The sequence below is a fragment of the Eumetopias jubatus genome, unplaced genomic scaffold (assembly GCF_037043125.1).
Source record: "Eumetopias jubatus isolate StellerSeaLion01/CBP00866 unplaced genomic scaffold, mEumJub1_p1.0 scaffold_13, whole genome shotgun sequence".
NCBI classification, from domain to species: Eukaryota; Metazoa; Chordata; class Mammalia; order Carnivora; family Otariidae; genus Eumetopias; species Eumetopias jubatus.
Genome location: NW_028274819.1, coordinates 2,279,451 through 2,301,912, shown reverse-complemented (window position 1 = coordinate 2,301,912; position 22,462 = coordinate 2,279,451). Strand labels below are relative to the sequence as shown.

Sequence of the window (22,462 nt, the reverse complement as noted above, 5' to 3'; positions counted from 1 at the left end):
AAGACGCCCCGAAAGCAAAGTCAGGTCAGCCATGATGATGTTGAGGACGGTGGTCCCATCTGTGCTGGGTCTGTGCTTGGGGCCTGGTGTATAGTACCTGTTCTTCCAAATCTCTGGGGCTGTGCCTCTGGGGTGCAGAGAATTTCAGAAACCTGCTCTCCTGATACTGCCTTCAAAATTCTACAGAAGTGGGATGTGGGTAAGGGGGGGCTTTGGGGGTGGGCAGGGCCTGTGGGGCGAACCCTGGGGGCTCGTGAGGGACTGCAGCATAGCCGGTGTGTGGGGAGGGGGCTGGAAGTGGGTGTGGCTGGACGGCAGGTGCAGGTGTGCGCCCTCTCTCCGTGGTTCCTGATGGGCACCTCCCGTCCCCCAGGGTCAGGTCAGGTCCAGGCCCAGTGCCCAGTGTTGGGAATGGCCGCAGCTCCCTGCTCTTGTCCTCAGGAGTTTGTGGGCCCAGCTGAGCTGGCTTCCTGCAGATTGGCGGTTCAGAGACAGATGCCCAAGGATGCTCTCTGTTAGGCAAGCCCTCCGTCATTCACTGAAGGAGCACTGCCATCTTTAGGGGAGACCGGCAGCAATGGGCACCACGGGCTCTGAGAGGAAGCCCAGGCCATGTATGGTTGGCCCTTCGGAAAGGCTTCACGGAAGGAGGGGCCCTGTGCCCTGGGCTGCGGTGAGTGAGTAGGAGTTTGCTAAGTGGAGAAAGGGAGCTTGGGCCGATGTGGAGGGTAGTGGTGGTGGTGGCGGCCGTGGCACTTGGAGGGGGAGTAGCGTGGGAGGAGCCGGGACAGCTGATGATGGGTGGGTTGGGAGCGTGGGGGCTGGGCCTGGAGACTGGCCTCCTCCTGCCCCGGGGTTTCCAGTCTCTGCTTCCTGCAGCGGGCTGAGCCGATATTCATGCCTGCTAGCTCCAGGACTGGCTCTTTTCAGGGTGACCAGCCGTGCAGAAGAGCTGAGTGACAGGCAGCTCGTGGCCCTGCCTTTGGAGAGCAGGACTGTGTCTGCGCCGTGTCCTGGCCGGGGCTGGATGCCGGAGTGGGAGCCGGCGACAGCCTGGAGGGCATGCCGATCGCGGGCCCTCGCGGTAGAACCTGGGAGCCCCGGCTGGGAGCGCAGGATGGCATGGATGCCCCCGGGGCCCGAGCCCACCTCCATTTCCCTGCTTGCTCCATCGTTCTCTTCCTGCCCGGCCCATGCGTGGCCGGCCGGACAGAAGACGTGGCTGCTGGAGAGCCTTAGCTGGAGCTCTGCTGGAAGAGAGATGACCTCCTCCGCTTGGGGGTCAGCTTGGCCTGGGGCTGGAGTCCATGAGATTGCTGGCCACACCCAAATGCAGAGGCGATGAGAGACGGATGGGCCCCAAGTCACTCTGGGCCTCTCCTGCAGGAGAGGGAGGGCAGGGGTGCGGGCCACCTCTCTTTGCCTATCCACCTGCCTCCTAGACTGCCCCCCACAGCTGTGGCCCACTTGTACAAGACGTTCCAGAATCTCTGTCTCCAGGGCGGGAGGCTGGTTTCCGCAGCCCTCACCCCTCCTGGGGCTGCTCACGCCCACTCTCCTCCTCTCCCCCCACCACCCCTCCCTCCCATCACGGCTGCTCGGCCCACTCTCCTCCTAGGCTACCTCTTCCAGTGCTCCTTCACAGGGGACCCCTGGGCAGGGCAAGGGGCAGGCCTGGGGAGCCAGACACACCAGGCACCACCCTGCTCTGCTCCTCATCTGTGTAGGAACTTGGGCAGGCAGGTCCGGTGCTCTGGCCTTGGGTTCCTCACCCATAAAATGGGGACAGCAAGGCCTGCCTGATGTGTTGTGCCCAGGCAGGAGGACTGTGTCTCTTAACACTGGGCTTGGGGGGGTCCCTGGGCTCCCTCCCCGCCCCCCCACTGCCCCGGGCTGCTCGCCGTCGTTGGTGAGGCCCTCGAGGTGGGGCGGGGTCTTGCCTGCTTCTGCTCTCGTCTCACGCCTGTCCTGGGACCCCCTGTCCACAGCCGTGGCCCCTGACAGGCGGTCTGAGCAGCACTGGCTCCTGGGGGCTGGTGCCCAGGGAGGGAGGGCCCAGGTGGGGGAGGCGGCCGCCAGGTCAGGCCAGGCCCGCTCCGGCACGGGCTGAATGGCGCTCTGTCCTGCCGCCTGCGCCTGTCATCTGCCGCTGGGATTCGGTTTCCTGGAGCTGGTGCGGCTGCAGGTGGATTCTGTGAGGCCGGGTGACCTCGGAGCCTGGAGCCCGAGTGTCTCTGAGCCAGGCGGGGGCTGGGGGGTAAACAATGAGGCCTTTTCCCCGGGGGGGGGAAATGGGGGAGCAGGCAGGGGGAAAGCAATCTGCCCGCGCCCTCAGGCCTTGCGGGCTGCTGGAGGGAGAGGGGCTGCGGGGCGGTGGTGCCAGGTCTTGGCAGGGGCTGGAGGGAGGCAGGGCCAGCCAGGCGCCGGGCAACAGAAGCCGCTTGGACACACGCGGGGTTTTGGGGAGCGTTTTCAGGGCATGACTCTGCCTGCTTCACCTTGAGGCTGTCGGCAGGGGGGAGATGGGCAGGGCTGGGGGAGAGGAGGGTGCGACCGGCTACCTGCTGGCCTCTGGCCTCCCCATGGCCGCTCAGGTTCTGCAGGAGGTGAGGGCAGGGACAACCCTCTCCGCTCACTTGGTGGGAGGCAGGGGTGCTCCGCGGTGAGGAGGCCGTGAGAGCAGGGGATGGGGACTCAGGATGGGGGTGCTGGGGCAGAGACCGGAAGTCGCAGGCAGCTGCGTCCGAGGGATGTGGCTGGTGTCAGAGCCGGAGAGGGGCGCCCTCAGCGCTGTGGCCACTGCCTGCGAGCCTGCAGGCCGCCCTGCCCCATGGGCCGACTAGGGGCAGAACCGGGGCTGGGGGGCCCTGCTCTGGGAGAGCGACTGTGGCTCCCGCCGTGTGGGTGGGTGTGGGTGTCCCCCAGGGGGGCCCTCAGTAGCCACAGCTCAGAAATAAGTGAATGCCCACTGGTGGGGGGGCGTGCTGACATGGTTACGGCGGGTGGACGGGGGAAGGTCGAAGGCTCTGCAGCCTCCTTAGTCCCACAAGGAGAACGCGGTGGCAGGACAGCCGGAGCCCCAGGCACTCCCGCGTGAACTTGGACCCAGGGGCCGCTGCTGGGAAAGTGTGCGTCTGCTCCTTGGCCTCCTGGGAGGAAGGGGTGGGTCGAAGGGAAAAGAGTGGGCTCTGAAGGACCCCAGCTGGTGGGGCGTCAGGGGGCTGTGGGCCTGAGAAATGACCCCCAGAACATTCAGGAAGCACCTACCGTGTGGCCTTACTGAGCCCACCGAACCATGTGGGGTGGGACACAGTCTCACCCACGTCTGACAGATGGGGAAACCGAGGTGCAGAGAGGTTGCGTTCCTGGCTTCGGAACGTCGGACGGCTGCTTGAGCCTCAGTTTCCCTTTCTGTAAGTGGTGGTTCTCAGCTGTTGAGGCTTGGGAAGGGATGTCTCCAAGGTGTCTCCCAGGAGGGGCTGTTTGGGATGGCCTGGCGCCCACCGAGGAGACGGGCAGCTTGGTGTCGGACGCTGAGTCGTAGGTGAGGCAGGAGCCCACAGGCCCGGCGTGCAGGGCTGGCCAGTCAAGTGGAAGGCCCAAGTCGATTGTCGCGGCCTCTTCTTTTCCTCTCCAAAGGCCTTTTGACGAGGTCCTGTGGACGGGAGAGTGAATTTGATTAAGACCCTTTGAAATTACTTAATGACATTACCCACCGTCCCGACAACCCCTTTAGAAAGCTTTTCTCCAGGGGCCTCCCGCCTCCCATTCCAGGACGGGCCCTTCTCCCAGGCGATGCTGTGGACCCCGGGGCCCGCCCAGGCCCCAGCCCATCAGCGGGTCAGGGCCTCCGCATCTCCTCCCCGTCAAGTGCCTGGGGCAGCCCTACCCCAGACCCGGCCTCTCCCAGCACGAGCCTCCTCTCCCTGGGCCTGCCGATCCATCTCCGACCTGTCACCCCCATTGTCCTTGCAGAGGGGCTGCGGCCCCGCCTTCTCGGGAGTGGGCTGAGGGCTCCCTGCGTGCGGGTCCTTGGCCCCGGTGGGGGTGTGCCGGCCCGGGGCTGAGGCTGACAGGGGGTGTCCTGTGAGTAGCTCCATGAGGCTTCGGACGCCAGGGCGTCGCGGCCTTGCTGGGGGTGCTGCTCAACCCTTTGGCCCCTGGGCCCCTGCTGGCCTCCCCTGACCATTCCAGAAGAACGGGACGGAGAATAATGAGGCCCTAGGCATAGCGTTAGTCTAGGCGCCGCCCGGCAACTTTGCTGTTCAACATTGATTTGCTGTTGAGACTGGTACCCGGGGACAGATCTGCGGTGCCGAGGTGTATGAGGGCACATCCTGCATACCGCGGTCCATATACACGCTCCTCCCTGAGCTCAGGGAGCTCCTCCGCTTAGGCAGGGGCCTGCTGTGGCTTCTTTTTCGCTCAGGGCCCAGCGGACAGCTCTGTGAGGTTGGGACCAACTGAAGCTCAGAGACACCCGGGGCTCTGCCCAAGGATGCGTGGCCAGAGAGTAGCTGGGCCAGGACGGGAACAAGAGGATCCGTGGTCTCTAGCTCTAGTGTTTTCCTGTGTCCCCACTGCCTTGCCCCACATCCCTGCGAAGCCCATTCTTGCACATGTGGGTGTGCGTGTGAAAGCTAAGAAACAACCAAAATGAATTCAGTGGGGTTTGGTAGATTGAATCAACCGTCAGGCTTGTAACAGATTTTTGAGGTTCTGGGGGGGGGTTGGGATGTTCTTACGTGCAGGAGCAATGGCAGCCCTGTTGGAACCAGTGGGCATGACTTGGACGCCCTGGCACATGGCTGTATGGGGCAGTCAGAGTGCTTCCTGGCTTCTTGGCCCACATGGACCAGGGGAGGAGCTGTGTTCAAACTATGGTAATTCCCTGCACCCTTTTCTTGGACCTGGCCTCTCTGGCCTTGCTATCTGACCCGAGAAGGCCCCTCTTGTTTGAGCTGGTCCGTCCCTCCCTGCCCTCCGGCTTCCTGGCCTGGCAACAGACTTCTCTGCTGCTGGAAGTCCCGTTTCTTCTCTGGGGCTTTTCCAGTGCAAATTCGTACAAGTAAGTACCACATCAGGCCAGCTCGGCCCTGGGCCTTGGTTTCCCGCTCTGCACTGGGGGGGAGGACCCATGTGCCCCAGGGCTTCTCTGCTCTCAGTACAATCCGTGCACCCCACGAGCACTCCCAGGACCCCCTCACCGCGTGTTTTGCCACTTCCTACCCGCTTCCTGGGGCAGCAGGCTGGCAGGAAGATGGGGCTGCCGACAGGATTGATCCCGGCAGCCCGGGTCTCCCGCTTTGATGTTGCTCAGAAAGCTCACATGCTTCCTATAGGCTAAAAAGTGGGGGAGAATTTCGCTGAGCCGGGTGCAGAGGGGGCTGGGTGGGAGAGGAAGGGGGTTTCTGAGTCGGGGGCAGGTGGGAGTCACTGTGGTGTCTGAGGGACATGCTTTCAACTCCATTCTGACCACCCCACCCTCCCCTGCAACCTGAGTCCATACCCAGGAAGCAGAAGGAGGCCAGACCCCGACAGACACCAGGACGGACCTGTCGCTTCTCAGGCTGTGGGACCACTGCCCAGACACGCATGAACCCTAAGCCTGGAAACAGGTGAGGGCTGAGAGGGTGTAGCTCTGCCTGCAGGGGTGGGCTCTGGGCCACAGGCTCAGAGATGATGGGAGGGGCTCTGAGGTCCACCCTGCGGCAAGCTGTCTCCCCTCCACCTTCTGCCTTGCTAAGGTGCTTGGGGTGCTGGGGACAGTGGGAGGGGTGAGGAAGCAGGGAGGCCTCATCCTCAGGAGGGCCAGAGGACAGAATCAGGCCTGCGAGGTCATGGAGGGACCTGCTGAGAGAGAGGGGTCCGGGGCTCAGAGTGGACCCCCACACCCTGCCACCGGCTTGCACCTGAGGTCTGGGCAGTGGGGGGTGGTGTCCTGGCTTCAGAGGCCTTGGGACGGGGCAGGGTGGTGGCCCCTGCTCGGTCGTTAGAGAAGATCGTTTCTCAGGCCAATGTCTCTGGCTACTGCAGAGAGCCCCCAGCCCACCCTCCGTCCAGGCCTGGTTTGCTGGTGCTGGAGGTAACCCCTCCCCCCCACCCCGGAGCAGGTGAAAAAACAGCAGCTGGCCGGTGAGGTCGGAGGTCGCCTGCCTGGGGGCTCCTGGGCTGCCCAGCGGCAGGGCCCGCTCTGCCCGCCCACCAACACTCTGCAGGACAATGGCTTGGAAAGGGCCCAGGTGGGGGCTGTCGCCGTCCAGAGAGCCCTAGCCCCGGGCTCCTGGCACTCCGAGGTCAATGGAAACTGGAGCTCTGTTTGTCCAGCTCTGTGGACGAGCACGCTCCAGGCCCAGCTGCCAGGGACCCCTGGGCCTTGGGGGCCGCAAGGATGGGGCCAGGGCCAAGAGGGGGTGCCACCCTTTCAGACCCCCCCAGTGAGCCACTGGGGTCCAGGGCTTGGAGGTGGTCCCAGGATGAAACCAGGGCATTAGAACAGGTAGGTTTCCGGTGAGCTGGGGAGCGCCCGCAAACCAAAGAGACTGGCTGTGTGCTGGGAGGTCCCGGTCCCTCCAGGTGATCCAGCAGACGCCCCCAGGAGGATGCTAGCTTGGGGCTGTGTGTGGGGCCGTCCCAGGAGCCCCGGCCACATCTGCCTTTTGCCACCCCATCCCCCACCCCAGCTGTCTGGCCACGCCAGTCAAAACACCTGCCTAATCGCCTCCTCAAGGCACTGGGTGGTGGACTCCCCTCCCCCGCACGTCTATCACCTGGCACTGCCTGGCGGTGCCCTGCCCGTGTCCAGGCGAGCCTGCAAGCCCCCCGCGCTGCCAGTAGCCCCTTTCCAGATCCTCATCTTATCCCTTAATATAACTGGCATGTCCTGAGTCGCGCTGGGCGTTCCTGGGGGCTGGCCTCCCCTTGTGGTCTGAGAGTCCCAGGAAAGCCTCTGGTCTGGTGGCCCGCTGGTGGGCACAGCTCCTGACCCCGGCCAGGTGGGTGCTGCCATGCTCACGGGTGGCTTGGGACCTGACACAGGAAGAAGTGGGAGGTTGGCCTGGCCAGAGACTTGGGGGCTCCCGGTGGGAAATGCCAGGGGTGGGCGGGCAGGGCTGCTGCTCCCAGGGCCTCGAGGGCCAGCTTGGGCGCAGGACCGGGGCAGCGGGCTGGGGTTGAGGACAGCTTGCTCTGGCTTCCAGCGGGGGCCTGGGGTGGGAGGCAGGAGGGTCCAGGAAGCTGCTCTGAGGGCTCATGCCGGCCTGGCAGGAGGGGTGCATCCGGCCCCCAGGCATCTCCCAGGCTGCTTGTCTGGCTGCCTTTATTAAGCACCTACTGTGTGCCAGACCTGGGCCTGGAGCCTCCAGGTCTTATCTCCCATCAGCCCCTCCCGCACACCCTTTGGAGGGGCACGGCTACTCTTCCCGTTTGACAGATGTGAGGAGGCAGGAGTGAGGTCCTGCTTTGCCTCTCTGCTCCCGTCCCGTGGCCCAAAGACTGGGAGAGCCTCGGGTTGGGCCGACACAGGCCTCAGATACTGGCCCCCATGGCTGAGCCCAGCGCCTGTGAGGTGCCACCCACCTGCCTGGCTCCTGAGGGCACACCCGGGGGGGGCGGGAGGGGGTCTGGGGCAGGAGGGGTGCCCCAGGAAGCGGGCAGCAGGGCAGCACCCCCCAGCTGCCCCCACCCTGTTACCCCAGCAGATGCTCCTAGCACCCATTGGACACCGAGCACCTCAACAAGGGGCCCAGTTTGGAGACTGTTGGGCCCTAAGGCCAGGCGCTGCTGACAAATACTCATGGATACTGTGAGCAGCGAGAACCAGGCAGCCGCAGCGGGGCCCACAAAGGGGCTGGGGGAGGGGGCGTGCACGGCCCGGGCTGCACTTGCCACCGTTGCCCGGGTGACGGCCCTCTCCCGGAGAGGTCTGCTGGGCCATTGTCCGGGGCACACAGGACGTGTCATACACCAGATGGCCGTGTGCTGTCTAAGTCAGTTATCGGGGGACAGAGTGAAGGAATGCGGCCGGCACGGCGGCCCGGGGCACCATCTGTTCCCGCAGACCGCGGGCACCGGGCGGGCATGGAGCACCCGGCCGGCCCAGCCCAGCCTCCACCGCGGGCTTTAATTAGCTAATTCCATAATTGGGCTTTATTTCAGGTAAATTGCATTTCACACCCGAGAGGGCCACAATGGCCCGTCCAGGAGTGAAGCACTCGTGGACTTTGTGTGCAGTCGATAATACGGGAAACAAAGCCGGGCTGGGTGCAGGGGCCGTGCCCTGCCCAGATGGGCGGCCCCGCGCCAGGCACACCGAGGGCCGGGGGGCCGGGGGGCCGGGGCGCCACCGCGGAGGGCCCTGCTCTCCCGCCAGCCGCTTCCTGGGGTTTCCACAAATATTTACCCAACAAGGAAACAACAGCTTTTGCCTTTCCAGTAATTGTTGCCCCTGTCCCTCCCCTGGTGGGTGCAGGCGAGGGAGGCCCCAGGCTCCGCGCTGCCCCTCCTGCTCCCCTCCCCCCCCGCCCCCGCGCCCAGGCCAGATATCCAGGCCCCACGGCAGGAGACCCTGGGGGGCACCGACCCAGTGGGGCTCAGCAGAGCAGGACCCAAGGCCCTCCCTTCCCACTCCATCGGGAACCTGGGTTGCCTCCTGACACGGGCTGCCAGGTGCTTCTAGTAGCCTTGGCACAGCCCCGTCCTCCAAAGGTCAGCCGCCCCCCAGCCCTTACGGCCTGGGGATGCAGGTGGGCTCTGGAAGGGGAGCAGGGGGGTGAGCAGTCCCGGAGGACTGAGGAGCAGTCAGGCGGGTGTAGCAGGCTTACCTGCCCCCGCCCCGGCCGAGTGTGTGCCCGCATCTGTGAGCCGAAGGGGAGAACTTGGCTGGGGGGCCACGCTGAGTGCCGGGGGTGCCCACGGGGCAGGGTGAGGGCGGGCTAGCTCTCCCCTGGCATGTGCCTCCAGCCTGTTTGAAGCTGGGCAGGCCCAAGGGAGCTCCAGGCCTGGAAGGGGGCAGGCATGTCTGTGCGGGCGCTCTGGAGCCCTAGTCACTCCCCGCACCCACTCCCATAGGGATCCTTAAAGATCCTGGAGGGTGGGCCTGGACATGCCCCACTGCCAGGGTAGAGCTCCTGGGTCCTTGGTCAAGGAGGGCCCTGGCCTGGGAGGGGCAGATGGAGAGGCCAGAGTGTGCCCCTGAGGCGGTTACCCCCCCAGCACCACACCCCAGCACCCCCAGGCCTGGTCCTGGCAAGGTGCCCGCCTTCCCCAGGGGCTCGGGGGAGCTGCTGGGAGATGGGCAGTGACCACATCTTGACCACATCAGGTGGTCAGATCTGCCCCAGGGGGAAGCCCCGGGACCGCAACGGCCCTGATCAGGAGGCATGCCAACCCGGGCTGGAGGCTTTGACTGGATCCATGGCCTCAGTGAGCTCTCTGAAGCCCGGCCCCCTCCTCTGTGAGATGAGTTCCTATTCAGCAGCCACCTGGACGCCTGCCCCTAAGGAGGCCGTGGGGGTCCTGTCCACCAGGCAGGAAGGGAAGGTAGCTGGCCCCGGGAGGAGGTGTGGGGCGCAGAGGCCCATAGGTAGGCGGCAGGGGAGGGCAGGGCCCTGTCCTCTCTCCACCAAGCCCTGGGGCCCAAGAAGTGAGTGTGGAGCTGGTGTGAGGGACGTGGGCCTGGAGGTCAGGGTCCTGGAGCTCTACCCCCGATGCGCGTCTGGGGACAAGGACCTCGCCCGTCAGCCCAATCCCCTCGAGGGGTCCCAAGGCCTGGAGGGGGCTGCTTCTCAGGGGGGGCTTTGAGCTGGGCCACAGACCACAGAAGTGACTCCAGTAGTGGCGAGGGGTGAGGGCAGGAAGAACATTCCAGCAAAGGTGCCAACAGAAGCAGAGCCTGGAGGCCAGGCCATGTTTCTGGCTGTGTTCTTTCCCTCTGATCAGCTCTTGTGGGCAGAGCTGAGCTCGGTGCTGGCTACAGGGCTGGGGCAGTAACAGCCTGGCCTCAAGGTGCTTCTGGGCCCCTGGGGCCGGGGCGGGGAAGGCTCCTCCCAGAGAGCTGGGGGCTCCGGGGCTCCTCCCCTTCCCTGGGCCAGTGCAGACGGCAACGAGGGTGCTCCGGAGTGTTGAAAGCTGGGACTGCAGCTCCGCAGGAGGACGGGTTGTCCCAAAGATGGACCGCGCCCTCGGGGATGAAGGCAAGGGCAGGCCCGAGACCAGCTCCGTGACTCCACGTTTATTAGGAAAAGCGCCACAATTAAGAATCAAAATCACACTGTGAAGCTCATTAAAACAGATTCCAAATCACCACAAATTATTCTGATTTCCGTGAGATGCGACGCCCAGGAGCAGCCCCTGTCTTGTGCAGGGGTTGTGACACCCTTATGCCACCCCACCCCCGGCTGGGGACGGGGCGGCGGTTCTGTGTGTCTTTCTAGCTGCTCAGACCTGGCGGGGAGCTGAGGTGGGGGCCGCGCGCAGGGCAGGGGGTGGGCAGGAGAAGCTGCCAGTCCACAGTGGGGCACAGTCCACCCCCAGGGAGCACTCTGGGCACCGTGGTGGGCCGGGCCCTCCTGCCGGACGCGGTAGCCTCAGGGTCCCCTCCGTCACAGCCCTGGCCCTCTGAGCCGGTGTCTCTGTGGGGTGGAGAACACGGCCCAGGCCTGGGGCCCTCTGAGCGGGGCCGCTAGGCCTTGATCATGGGCATCCTCGGTTTGGCACGGGCTGGGCCAGCCCTGCCCTGCCTGCCTCCTCCCCGGGTCCTGGGTTCGAGTTTGAGGGTGGGGTACCCGTGGACCCTCTCCTGACCATCCCTCTGTCTCCCCCCGAGGAAGGGCCCAGGCCCACCAGGGTGGGCCACACACCTGTGCTGTTTCTTGACCATATGTGGGCTGGACCAAGTGCCTAGGATGCCTGGCCCCCCGGGGGTCTAGACTGAGCCCTGCCACTGTGTCCCAACTGGCATACAAATGATGTGGGGGGCCATGGTCTCAGAGCTGAGAGGGGCCCCCAAACCCAGCCAAGTTCTAGTACCCGTTGGCTGGAAGGGTGGCCTCGGTGACTCCTCTAAGTGCAGGCTCTCAGGACGGCGTGGCCCCTGGGGGGTCCGAGGCCTGGGAGGGAGGGGCTGCTCTCTTGGGCCTTCGAGGAGATGCCGGCGACCTGTGGGGTGGGGTGCCCCTGCTGGGTGGGAGGTGGGCCAGGCTGAACAGCCCCGCCGGCCCTGCCCTCACAGGCCTGGGGCTCCAAGCCCCCATCAGGACCCCTCGTCGGGGCCCCTGCGGGGCACAGTCAGCTGCTCATAGGTGGGCAGGGTGTTGCTGGGCAGGAAGAGCTCGGGGCTGATGGTGCTGCAAGGCCGCAGGGCCTGGGCCCCCCCCTCGCTGGGGGGCCGGCCGCCTGGGGGGCCGCCCTGGTGCAGGGAGAGAAGCTGGTGAAGCAGGTCTGTGATGAGCACCAGCCTCTGGTCCAGCTGTGTCACCTGTGGAGAGAGGAGCAGAGGTGAGTCTTGAGTGGGAGAAGCCCAGGTGTGCAGATGGCCTTGGGGCCTGGGCTCGGCGAGGGCTGGGGCAGGGCAGGTGCCCAGGGAGCAGGCCCGAGGGTCCCTGCACACGTGAGCCGTGCACAGGCCTGGGTGTGCGGGGAATGTGTGTACGTGTGCGCGGCCCCCTGTGTGTGTCTGCATTTGCAGAGACCACCCCCCTTTCTCCTGTAGGTGGACCAGGTGATTCCTCCTGGGAAGGGCTCAGGGGTCGCAGGGTAGGGTCCGTCTTCCACCTGCCTCTCTGCCCCCCTCCCAGCAGCATCACTGTCTTCCCGGTGAGTCCCCACCCAATCAGGACCCCATCTGCACCGATTCCCCCGGGGTCAGGCCGGGGCGCTCTTTCTGGCCACGTGGCCCAACCCCCTTTTATCAGAAGCCTGACCCGCTCTGAGCTCTGGGGCTGCCAATGGGGAACAGACGGGTTCACCCTGGGAGACTGGAAGCAAACGCAGGGGCAGCATGGGCCGGGGCCAGCGGGTGCGTCCCCCACATTGCCTGCCGGGGGCTAGGAGTGCGGGGGCTGAAGGCAGCCCCGGGCAGTGCGGGGCGGCCCGGTGGGGTCAGGCGCTGTCGAGCGAGGGCCCTCCCCCCCGTCCCCCGCCGCAGGGAGTGGGCCAGCAGAGGGTGTGGAGCCAGCGAGCCGGGAGCTTGTGGGGTCCAGGCATGAGCCAGGGTTGCAGGGCCTTGGGGGTGACTCCTTCACGACGTGCGTCAGAGAACGAAGTAGGCCCTCCTGCTGCTGCTGTGGGTGCCTGGAGCACCCGGAGGACTGGGAACGGAACGGTGCGGGACGGAGAGGGGGCCGGCTCTACCTGAGGGCTCTGTCCGGGGCTGCCCGGGGCCAGCCTGCTTCCCGAGACACCCCTGGGCCCACCGCTGGCCGCAGCACCCCTTCACCGGGACCAGGCAGAGCTGGGTGCTGGCTGCACTGCCCTGGGGAAACTGCTCTTGAGTGAAGTGGCCCTAAACCCCGTGAGGGCTGGAGGAGCCGGGTCCCCAGGGCGGCCGGCTCCAGAGGCGGGTATGGCAGCCCACAACCCTCCAGCCCACCAGAGACGCTGAACTGCAGGGGAGGGGCGAGGAGGGAGGAACAAGAAGAAAAGAGGGGTCTCCCCTGAGGAGCCAGAGGAGTCCCTTACCCCGAGCCCCTGTGCCAGGCAGGGCAGGATGGGGGCCGGGAGGGTTCCCCGTCCTCAGCCCTCCCCCTTTTGGAAGGGCTGTCTGGGAGGGGGGCTGTGCCCTCCTCCAACCCAGGTGACCCATCTTCTCAGCTTTGCAGGGCTGAGGCCGGTGTAGTCTCTGCCTCCGGCCGGTGGCCCTGGCTCTGAGAACTACCTCTCTCAGTCCCCCTGGGACAGCTGCTCGTCTGAGGCCCCATCACCCGGGGCCCAAGGGGCTTGATCCTCTACTTTCCCAGATAAATCTGATGCTGGAGCCCAGGCGATCAAGGGAAGGGGTGCAGGGCTTCTCTGGTTTGGCTGGGGTGGGGCCCGGGGCTGCTCAGCTCTCCTAGCCCCCAAACTGAGACCTACACCCCAACCCACAGACACAGACCCTGAGGCCCCAGGAGGAGAAGGGCCTTGCACATGGTCACCGGCTGGGACCCCTGCCTCTCCCATTTCACCCCTGCAAGCCCCACCCCTGGGCTTCCATGCTGGGAAGACACGCTTGTCAGTCCGGGAGGGGTCAAGGCTGATGCAGCCAGACCTGGGAGGCGGTGAGGGTGTGTGTCGGGGGGTCCAAGCTGAGCTCAGAAGGCTGGGTGGACACTCACAGTGAGCAAGGCAGGAGGGGACACGGGGTGGAGGGACTTGTCTGCGGTCACACCTAAACCCCACCCCTCTTCCTGGCCCGAGATCCCCTGGGGCCCCTTAGTTCTACTACCTGCGGGTACCCTGGGAGGCCCCCGGGAGGTCACCTGCGCTCCCCAGGCCCTGCACACGAATGGCTTTGAAGGAGGCACGTCCAGGCATGGCTCAGTGTCATTTAACCGTACAGGCCCCAGCTCGGGTATCAATTGGTTTGGCATTAATTAGAGCCCCAAATACATTACAGAAGAGAATTTGTGGTTTCATAAATTTTCACTCTACGGCACTCGAACATCTGTTGGAGCCCCCAGATGTGTAAGTGGGTATGGAAGCCTTTACAGGGTGTTCTTGGACAAAAAGGAAACAGAAGTGTGGTTGGGATGCAGGAGGGGTGGGGGCGGCTGGGCGCAGCCGGGGGAGGCGCTCGGCCCGTCCCGCCACCGGGCACTGTCCTGCAGGCCATACTGGGGCAGGCAGGGGTGCAGTGAACGCCGGGGGTGGGGGTCAAGCCTTCCAGAGCCCTCCCAGCCTCTCCCCCGCTCCCTGAAGAGCTAGGCCCCCTCCTGGTGCTTGGTGGCCCAACTTGGTCCCCCCCCACCCCCCAGGCCTGCCTTGGGCTCAGGTGCTGGCACTGAGTACCCCACATTTGCTGTGATTGCCCAGCCCCCCGGGCCGACGTAGTCAGACACTCTTCTGCTCCGGGGCAGGGCCTCAGGGTGGTCCCAGGATCCATGCAGCAGCTCCTTGGCAGGGGCCTCCCTCCTTCTCCCTGGCCTGCGGGCTCAGGAGGGCCCGAGCCAGGGTGACGGGCAGGTAGCTCCCGTTGGTCGCAGGCCCCGCTCCGTCACTTCTCAGAGAGGTGGCCCCCGAGGTGGCCTTGTCCCCCTCCCTTCTCTGCTTGAGCACAGCGTGCCTTTCTCCCACTCACACGTAGGGTGGGGGTGCTCAGTGGCCAAACCCCAGCTGCAGAGAGGTGCGACCACCTGGCGGGTGCCCAGGGCAAGGCAGCCCCGCACGGGACTGCGACGGCGCTCCCCAGAGCCGTGGGGGCAGATCGGTTTTGGGGATCTTGGACCTCATGGTTCCTTGCAATCTGATAGAGACTGAACGGACAGGGCCGACAAAGGGCCCTTGTTCCTCGCCTCGACTCACCAGATTAATAACCACAGACGACGCACGCGGCCCTCCAAGGAAAAAAAAGCAATTAGAGTAACAGCTAGCGAGAGGACCCCGGGCGGCTGGTGATCAAACCCGAGGCGACGGGGTTCCTGTGTGATGTGGTTATGAATTTGTTTTCAAAAGAAAATCTTGAAAAAGAGTCTTTCAAGGGAGATTTTTGCAGGACCTGTTCAGCCTTGATGCCGGCTCTCGACCTGCCAATGGCCCTGGCTGTTCCGGTGGGAGACGAGCAAAAGGGGGGCCCACGGAGGCCTGGGGCTCGAGGGGAGGGAGCCCCCGGCCCCGAGAGGCAGCAGGTGGTGCCCTGGCGTCTGCAGGTGGGGTGGAACCTCCTCCCGGGACATCCCAGAGCCCTCTGCGGGGTCCCCGGCGAAGGTCACCTGGGCCCTCCTATTTGCAGACTGCCCTGGACCCACCTGGGCTGTAGGGAGCTGGGGGGTTCTAGGCTCAGGGCTGGGCACACAGGAGCCCAGAGCCCCAGCTAGCTCACCCTGGCACGCACAGTGGGCACGTGCACAGTGACGTGGCTGTGATCACTCAGCACGTCTGCATACTGGCTCTGCCTTCCCTTCCTCCTCTACCTGCCCCCTCATCCCTCCTGCGGGCCTCTGGCTCTCCCTGGCTCCCCCCCCCCCCAACTGCACAGACACCAGGGAGATGCGGGAGTGAAGGGCTGGGGCATGGGGGCTGCCGTGTGGCTGCCGTCTGAGCCCATCAGACGGGTGATGCAGCTGAGGTCCAGTGGTGCCTCAAGTCCCTGGAGACACAGCTGGGGGCAGGTCTAGGAGGGGCTCAGGGGAGGGGTCCCCGGTGCCACCGTCCCAGTCCCCATTCTGGCCAGGCCAGGAGGGAGCCCTGTGCTGGAGAGCTCAGGACAGAGGCCCACCTCCCCTGGCCAGGGCCCTCGAGCCCCAGCCACACCTCAGAGTCTCATGGGTGGGCGGTGTCACCCTGCCATCCCTCCCAAACACACAGAGCTCACTAGATGCCCCCAGCACAGGGTGGGACATGGGGGTCTGAGGAGTGAACTCTGATTGGTGGATAGAAGTGTGTGTGCCCGCCCCATGAAAGAGCCTGGCCACACCAAGGGGTCCTCGGGCCCTGCTGGACACAGGAAGGGCTTGGTCTGAGAGGGGTGACCCCCCACCCTGGGCCGCAGGGCTGCTGAGCAGATTACAGGAGGTTGTCCTGCCCCCCCCAGCCCCAGGACTTCTGAGTTCTCTATCCCCATAGAATGCCATGCTTGTGCCCCCTTCCTATGGGCATGGCCCTTGACCCTCACTCCAAAAGCTGCTGCCTGGTCAGGGAGGGTGGCGGGGGTCACAGGGACCTATGACCTCTGCTCCCTGTGCCCTCCAGCCCTTGTGGGTGATGCCGAGCTCCCACATCCCCTGAGAAAAGCCACAAAGGGGAGGGCATCGGCTCCATCTGGGGCCTGCCTGCCCAGAGCCCTCCCCACTGACTGACAGGAGGGCCACCCCCCCATCCTCTGACCTGGAGCACACCAGGCTCAGACCAGGGACGCACCCAGCACCTGCACATGCAGCCCCAGGCTGAACTCAGACTGTGAGAACACAGCTTCCTGCACCCCCCGTCTATGTGCTTCCACCTCTCTGGGCCCACCCTGGTCCTCCCGAAGTCTCCTCATCTCGGGAAAAGGCTCCAAATCTCAGCATCACGCTCGGCATTCTGTCTGTCGGCAGAGCCTGGGGGACCCCTCCATGGCCAAGCCCAGGCTAGGTAACCATGCTCTCTTACTGGGACAGGTGCAGTAGCCTGCCAGCCAGCTTCCCTGCCTCCTCCAACATGCTTCTACAGGCCTTTCCGAACACACGCCGGGTCCCGTCGCTGTCTTGCTCATACCCTCCCGAGCTGCCATCCCACTGCTGGAAGCCTGAGTCCCTGCGTGGTCCTCTGCATGCCCCCCTTGGCTCTCTGGCCTCCCTTCCTCCCTCCTCATTCACTCCACTGCAGAGCCCTCAGCTGATCCTCACACATGGTGGCCTTCGTCCCCACTGCTCCAGCTGCCTGCACCAGTCACCACCCCCAAGCCCCCAACGAGGTCTCACCAGCATCGCCGACCTGAGGTCACCTCCCTCCCTTGCCACAGCCCTCCGGATCCCCCCTGAGCAGCCCATATTTTCCCCCAAGACACCGGGTGTGTGTTTGTGTCTCTCACTAGAATCAGGTTCCACGAGCCCGGGGACTCTGCCCTTCCTCGCCCTCGCCAGCACCGGGGGGTGGACACAGCCAGGGCTACATTGCCCAGCAGCTGGACTCCAGAGCCCCCCCCCCGGGGACAGAGAGGGGGCACAGGGTGCCTGTCCGCCTGCCTGGGGCGAGCTGTTCCGGGATGTCCTGCCCAGCCCGGCGCGCGCATGTGGCCCGCAGGTCCGCCCCTGGCGCTGGGCCTCTGACTCCTCAGGGCTCGGGAGCGCCCCTCCCCCACGGCAAGAAGCCGACAACAGCGCCCATAAATCACCCTTTCGTTAGGGCCCGTGGGGCTGGGCCGTCTTACAGAGCTGGGTATGAGTGGGAATAGATCACAGCGCTTCATAACGTCCTAATTTATGGCAGGAGACGGTGTAATTGTGTTTATGACTTTGTTTTAGTGCTTTAGCTCTTGGAGAAAACCCAACCGTGTTTCTAGCGGCAGAGGTTTTACTGCCAGTCCCAGGGCCGCCGCTCTGCTGGAGCTTTCCGTCCTGCAGCGAGGCGCGCACCCACTGCTGAGGGCGCGGCCACGCCACAGGGTCCGATGCGTGGGCCACGGAGCCGCGGGAGGGCTGGCCTGCGGCCTCGGAGGAGGTTCTGGGGGTGTGCGTGGCACTGGGTCCGGGTCCGAGGGGAGGAGGCCTCGGGCACTGGACGGGCCGCCTGGGGTTTTGTCCGAGCCTGGTGACCTTGGCCGAGTCCCTTGGCCTCCGAGGCCGGCCGGTACATGTGTGGGTACGTGTGTGCGTGCGCATGCACACCGGGCTTTCTGGGGCACGAAGACCGTGCTGGAGAATGCACGAGCCGCCCCAGGTGTGATTTTACACAGGTCACCATTCACTAAAATGTTCCCCGAGCTGCCGAGGGTACAGGCGTATCTACCAGGACCTCTAGGCCCCTGGGCCTTTGCATGTGCCAAGGACGTGAGCTCCCCTCCACAGTCCACGATGCTGCTGGGACAGAGCAACTCAGAGGCTGAGCAGCAAACCCCCCCCCCCCCCTCCGGCAAGGGGGCTCTGTTGAATGCCAATGTCTTCTAACAGGGACTCATGGTCACCAACCCGTGTCCTTCCGCCTGTCTGCCAGCGCCCTCTGCTCGGGCGGAGGCCAGGCTAGGGGTGAGCCTCGGCTCACGGGGGCAGGAGACACGGCAGCCGCTCGTGTCATGGTGGGGTCGATGACTTGGCACTGGGCTAAGGTGAGCGTCTCCGAGGCCTCTGTCCTAGGGTCCGTCCCTGCGTCTCCTGCTATCTGGGCTGCAGGGGGGATGGAGGAGGCCACGCTATGGCAGGTGTGGACTGAGCCTCCGCCAAGGTCAGCCACGTCTCAGCTGGGCCCTCTGCACAGCGTGACCGAATGGCTGAGGACCCGGTCAGCGCCCCGACCCAAGAGCCTTCTAGAGGTCTGTCAGTGCCTGGTTGGCCCTCGCTAACCACCCCTCAGGAGTGCAGGCTGCTTCCCTCTGAGAGAGCACCATGACAGGGAGACTTCTGCCAGCCCCACAGACACCTGCTTGCTTGGGGGCCGCCTCACAGATGCCCAGGGTCTGCCAGGGAGCTCAGCAGTGCCTCGTTCCAGGCTGACCGTGGGCAGGGGTCTCAGGGTCATTGCACCTGTGTTCACCAGGCCGGCACAACCTCGCCCACCCTCTGCGCCCAGCCCTAGGACCTCCCTCTGCACAGACACCCCCAAGTCTCGGCCCCGGCTCTGTGCCCTCCCCGGGGCCCCAGAAGCTCGCCTCCACCGACATGCGGGCCTTACAGCACCTCAGCACAGCAGGTCACAAAGAGAACTGCACCCAACCTTGTCCTCCTGTCTCAGGGTTGGTGCCGGCCCTCCCATAGTGCAGTGCTCAGCTGGGGTCCCGCGGCGCTCCAGAGCGTGTGCCCTGAATCCCACCCCTCTCCTCTCCTTCTCTGACACCCCAGCCTGGGCCACCCGCATCCCTCGCCGGCACTGTCGCGTCCCCTCTCACTGATAGGCTTGGCTCCCTCCCATTTGGCCTAGACAGCTGCCAGGCTGAGCTTCTCCCCGCTGACCTGAGCTAGCGCCCTCCGCAGAATTCCTGGCAGGTGCACCCAGAGTGCAATGTAATCTTTTGCAGCCCCCTCAGTCAGTCCTCCCGGACCCCCTTCTCTCGGATCCTGAGCACACACATCCCTCTTGATCGTGCCCCAGGGCCTTTGAACGTGCTCTTCCCTCTGCCACCATGTCGTAGAACCGCAACTCAAATGTTGATCGTGCCCCAGGGCCTTTGAACGTGCTCTTCCCTCTGCCACCATGTCGTAGAACCGCAACTCCAGTGTTGGCAGCGGCCTTCCCTGACCTTTTCAGCCAGGAGCCTCCTTACTGAATCGCTCACGGTTCTACTCATAGCTCTCACCACTCCCCAGAATGTCCTCGTTTGCTGATTTGCTTGCTCATGGCCCCTTCCACTCCACTCACTGAAGGCTCCTGCGGCCAGGCCTTTGGCCACACTGTCACTCTGGTATTCCCAGACGGTCTCCCGGAGCCTGGCATGTAGTGGGTGCTCTGTGAACACGTGTGGGATGGAGCCGGTGCTCTGTGAACACTTGCTGGATGAGGAAGTGAGGTCCCCTGACATTCTCCCAGGGCCCCAGTGCCAGGCAGGAGGTGCAGAGGTCCTCCAAGCCCAGTGCTTGCTCCCTCCCTGGCTGACACTGCCGGCCAGGTGTTTTCATTGTCATTGATTTATCAGGGCTCTTTGTATATTAAGGAAGTCTGTCCTTCCACACGTACATCACAAATGTGTTTCCCTAGTGTGCTATTTGTCTCGTGCAGTGGTTTATGGCAATCATAATTATTATTTTTTGTCTTGCTGCACAAAAATCTGACTCGTTTGCTTTTTCATGGAGTGGGAGCTATCCCTCTTTTCCTTTATGGTTTCTAGATTTCTGTGCACATGTGGAGTGGCCTTCCCCATTCCAACACTGAAACATTTTTTCCTAGTGCTTTTTGGATTTGTACCTTACCCATAAATCTTTGATTGGCGTGGGACTGATTTTGAATGTCAGACCACTGATGCACCACATTTTACCGAATAACCTACCTTTTCCCCACCGAAACAGAAGGCCCTTTTTACATGCTAAGCTCCTCGTGTCCCCACGAAAACATGAGTAATGGCGGCCTTATAACACACTCTGCTCTCAGCCATCGGTGCACAGCAGGGCCCTTCTTTCTGGAGGTGAAACCCCTCAGTCGATCTATCCCGGGGGGCCGGCCGGAGAGGCTGTGAGGGAAGCGTGGACCAGCTCACCTGGACAATGCCAGCGCCCTTCGCCCTCCGCCCTTGGCCCTCGCGGTCTGAGGGATCTGGTTCCTCTGCTCAGAACTGGGAGAAGACTGTCCTCTGAGGTCTGAACAGACATCCCATCGTGGTGGCTGGGTGGGGAGGGGGACGCTGTGTGGTCTGAGCCCATCACCCACCTGTCAGCCCCAGCCTCGGGCCCCTGGTCTGTCCCTGCTCCTGCCCCGTGAGGAGCATCCTCCTGGGCTGCACGTGGCTAGTGCCCTTAGCTCGTCTGCACTTCTGCTGTCTCCTCCAGGAAGCCTCCCGGGTTCCGTACCGGAAGCACTGAGCTGCCACCCAGGCCCCGGCCTCCAGACCTCACACACCTGCTTCTTGCTGCCCCCCATCCCTCGCTGCCCTAGGATGAAAGCCCTGCAGGGTCTGTGTGTGCTGTGTTCATCGACGCAGTCCATACTCCTGGACCCTCGGCCCCCTGCCCTCCCCCTGGGCCTCCGCTGGGGCCGACACATCCACAGCCCCACCGAGCCCCACCGAGGCTGCTGCCCGTGGACTTCCAGTAACACCTGAGGGAGGAGAAGGCTCATGAGACATGGGGGGGGGGGTCAGTGGTAGAGTTATAGGGGCCCCAGAAGGAGACCTGGGTGGTGGGGCCAGGACCCACAGCTATCAGGCGGGTGGGCTGGGGGGAGGCCCTGGGTGGGGCTCGGGCCTCCCTGATGGGCTGGGCCAGCCCCTCACCGGGCCTCCGGGGGGTCCTGCCAACGGAGGCCGAGCAGGGGCGGCCGCCTGCCCTGCCCACGTCCGGCAGCCCTAGGCTGGGCCGACACAGCCTCTCTGCTTGGGGGGGGGGGCGGCGGGCAAGCGGGAATGTAGGGCAGACTGGAGACGGAGGCTGGAAGCGAGAGGCCGTGTTTGTGTTGGCGGCAGGAGGCCCCACCGGCATCTGATTCCCCAACCCCCCGCCTCCCCTCCTGCACTGCCCCTCTGACGGGCCTCGAAGTCCCGGAAGCCAGGGGGACGCCGGGCAGAACACTTTGTACCTGGAGCCAGCGAGTGCCTGGCCGCCTCCGCCAAACTCCGGGCTGGGTGGGAGGGTGACACCAGGCCCAGCAGTGGCTGGCAGGTGGGTTCTATCTGCCAACGGCCTCTTGGGCCGGGCCCGGCCACCCCCACACCCCCACCCTGAGGCCCCAAGCCCACCAGCCTCCTGGCCACCCAGCAGTGCCCCCTCGACACTCAGCTCACCCTTCCTGCAGCTCTCCCTGGCCAACGCCCCAGCTGCCCCCCCCACCGCCGCCGTCCTCACAGCCCGTCCTTGCTCCGAATAAAGCCCCTGTAGGTCTCCCCGCTGCTCTCGGGATAAAGACACAGCCCCGCCTTGGCCACAGGGTCCCTCATCTGGGCCCTGTGTCCACCTCAGTCACTGCCCCTTCATGCCCCAGGCTGCCTTCTTCCAGTTCCTTGGATGTGCCGTAACTCTCCCTGCCTCAGGACCTTTGCACCAGCCGGTCCCATTTCCTGGAAGAATCTACTCCTCCGCCGAGCCCGCAGACCCTTCTCATTCTTCCAGCCCCAAGGGGAGGGTCTCTTTCCTGCTCCCTCCTGGTCCACCTGCCGGCTTCTCCCTGGTCTTCTCCTTCTAGCCCTGCAGTTGACCGGGGTATCGCTTGCATTGTCTGCTTCCTAAACATCTGTGCTCCCAAAGCAGGGACACAGCCAGGCCATCCGTGACCCCTCACTGGCTGGGTAACTCTGGGCCCAACAGGGAGGGGACAGTGGGGCCATCCCGTAGTGTAGGGCAGCTGTGAGGGTCCCGTTTGAGAATGGGGGTCCGTGAGCATGTGGCTGGGTCTCCTGGGGGCAGGGTCCAGCTCCCCTGGACAGCCCCTCAGGCCTGTGAATGTCTCTGGGGGAGAAGACCCCACTGTGTCCCCCGGCTCCCCAGCACCTCACAGCTGCCTCTGACCACTTCCCTGTCCCCTGACATTGGCGGCACCCCCAGCCTGGTGGACAGTTCTCTCGGGCCACGCTCGCTGTCTCTACTCAGCCTGGGACCACGTCCTCTCTCGGGACACTTGCACCAGCCTCCCCGGCTGCTCCCCGACAGCACCCACCCCACCGCCTCGTCCCCGGATGGCTGCGGCCCGTGCACCCACGCCAGCCTCTGGGAGAGCGCCCGCTGTGCCCCGTCCCCGGCCCACGGCTCTGCCCGGCCACAGTCCTTGCCTTTAGACGAGCCTGTTCACCAGGTTTGTATGACAGAAGGACTCTTCAAGAACACTGTCCCCCCAAAAGTGAAAACGTTTGAAAGAAGCATCCCCTTTGACCAGGCCCACCTTCCCTGGGTCCTCTCCTCTCCCAGGTCGGCGGCGCAGGGATCTGCTGTTTACCTTGCAGCCCCGGCAAAGCCCCGGCTTGTGCACGTGGTGCAGAATCCCTCCGCGGCAGGTT

The 22,462-nt window shown here is 64.6% G+C and overlaps 1 protein-coding gene across 5 annotated transcripts in view; it reads right to left on the bottom strand.

Moving 5' to 3' along the window:
- Positions 1–10,216: 10,216 nt before the first annotated feature.
- Positions 10,217–22,462, bottom strand: part of KCNQ1 (potassium voltage-gated channel subfamily Q member 1) — a 315,307-nt gene continuing 303,061 nt past the window's right edge. For 3 of the 5 annotated variants that reach the window (XM_088017545.1, XM_028117975.2, XM_088017544.1), the window contains one exon: positions 10,217–11,476. In XM_088017545.1, coding sequence (XP_087873671.1) covers positions 11,252–11,476 — 225 coding nt within the window. In that variant the 3' untranslated portion in view covers positions 10,217–11,251. The remainder of the gene's footprint in view (positions 11,477–22,462) is intronic. The other 2 variants (XM_088017540.1, XM_088017541.1) reach the window with 2 other exon arrangements.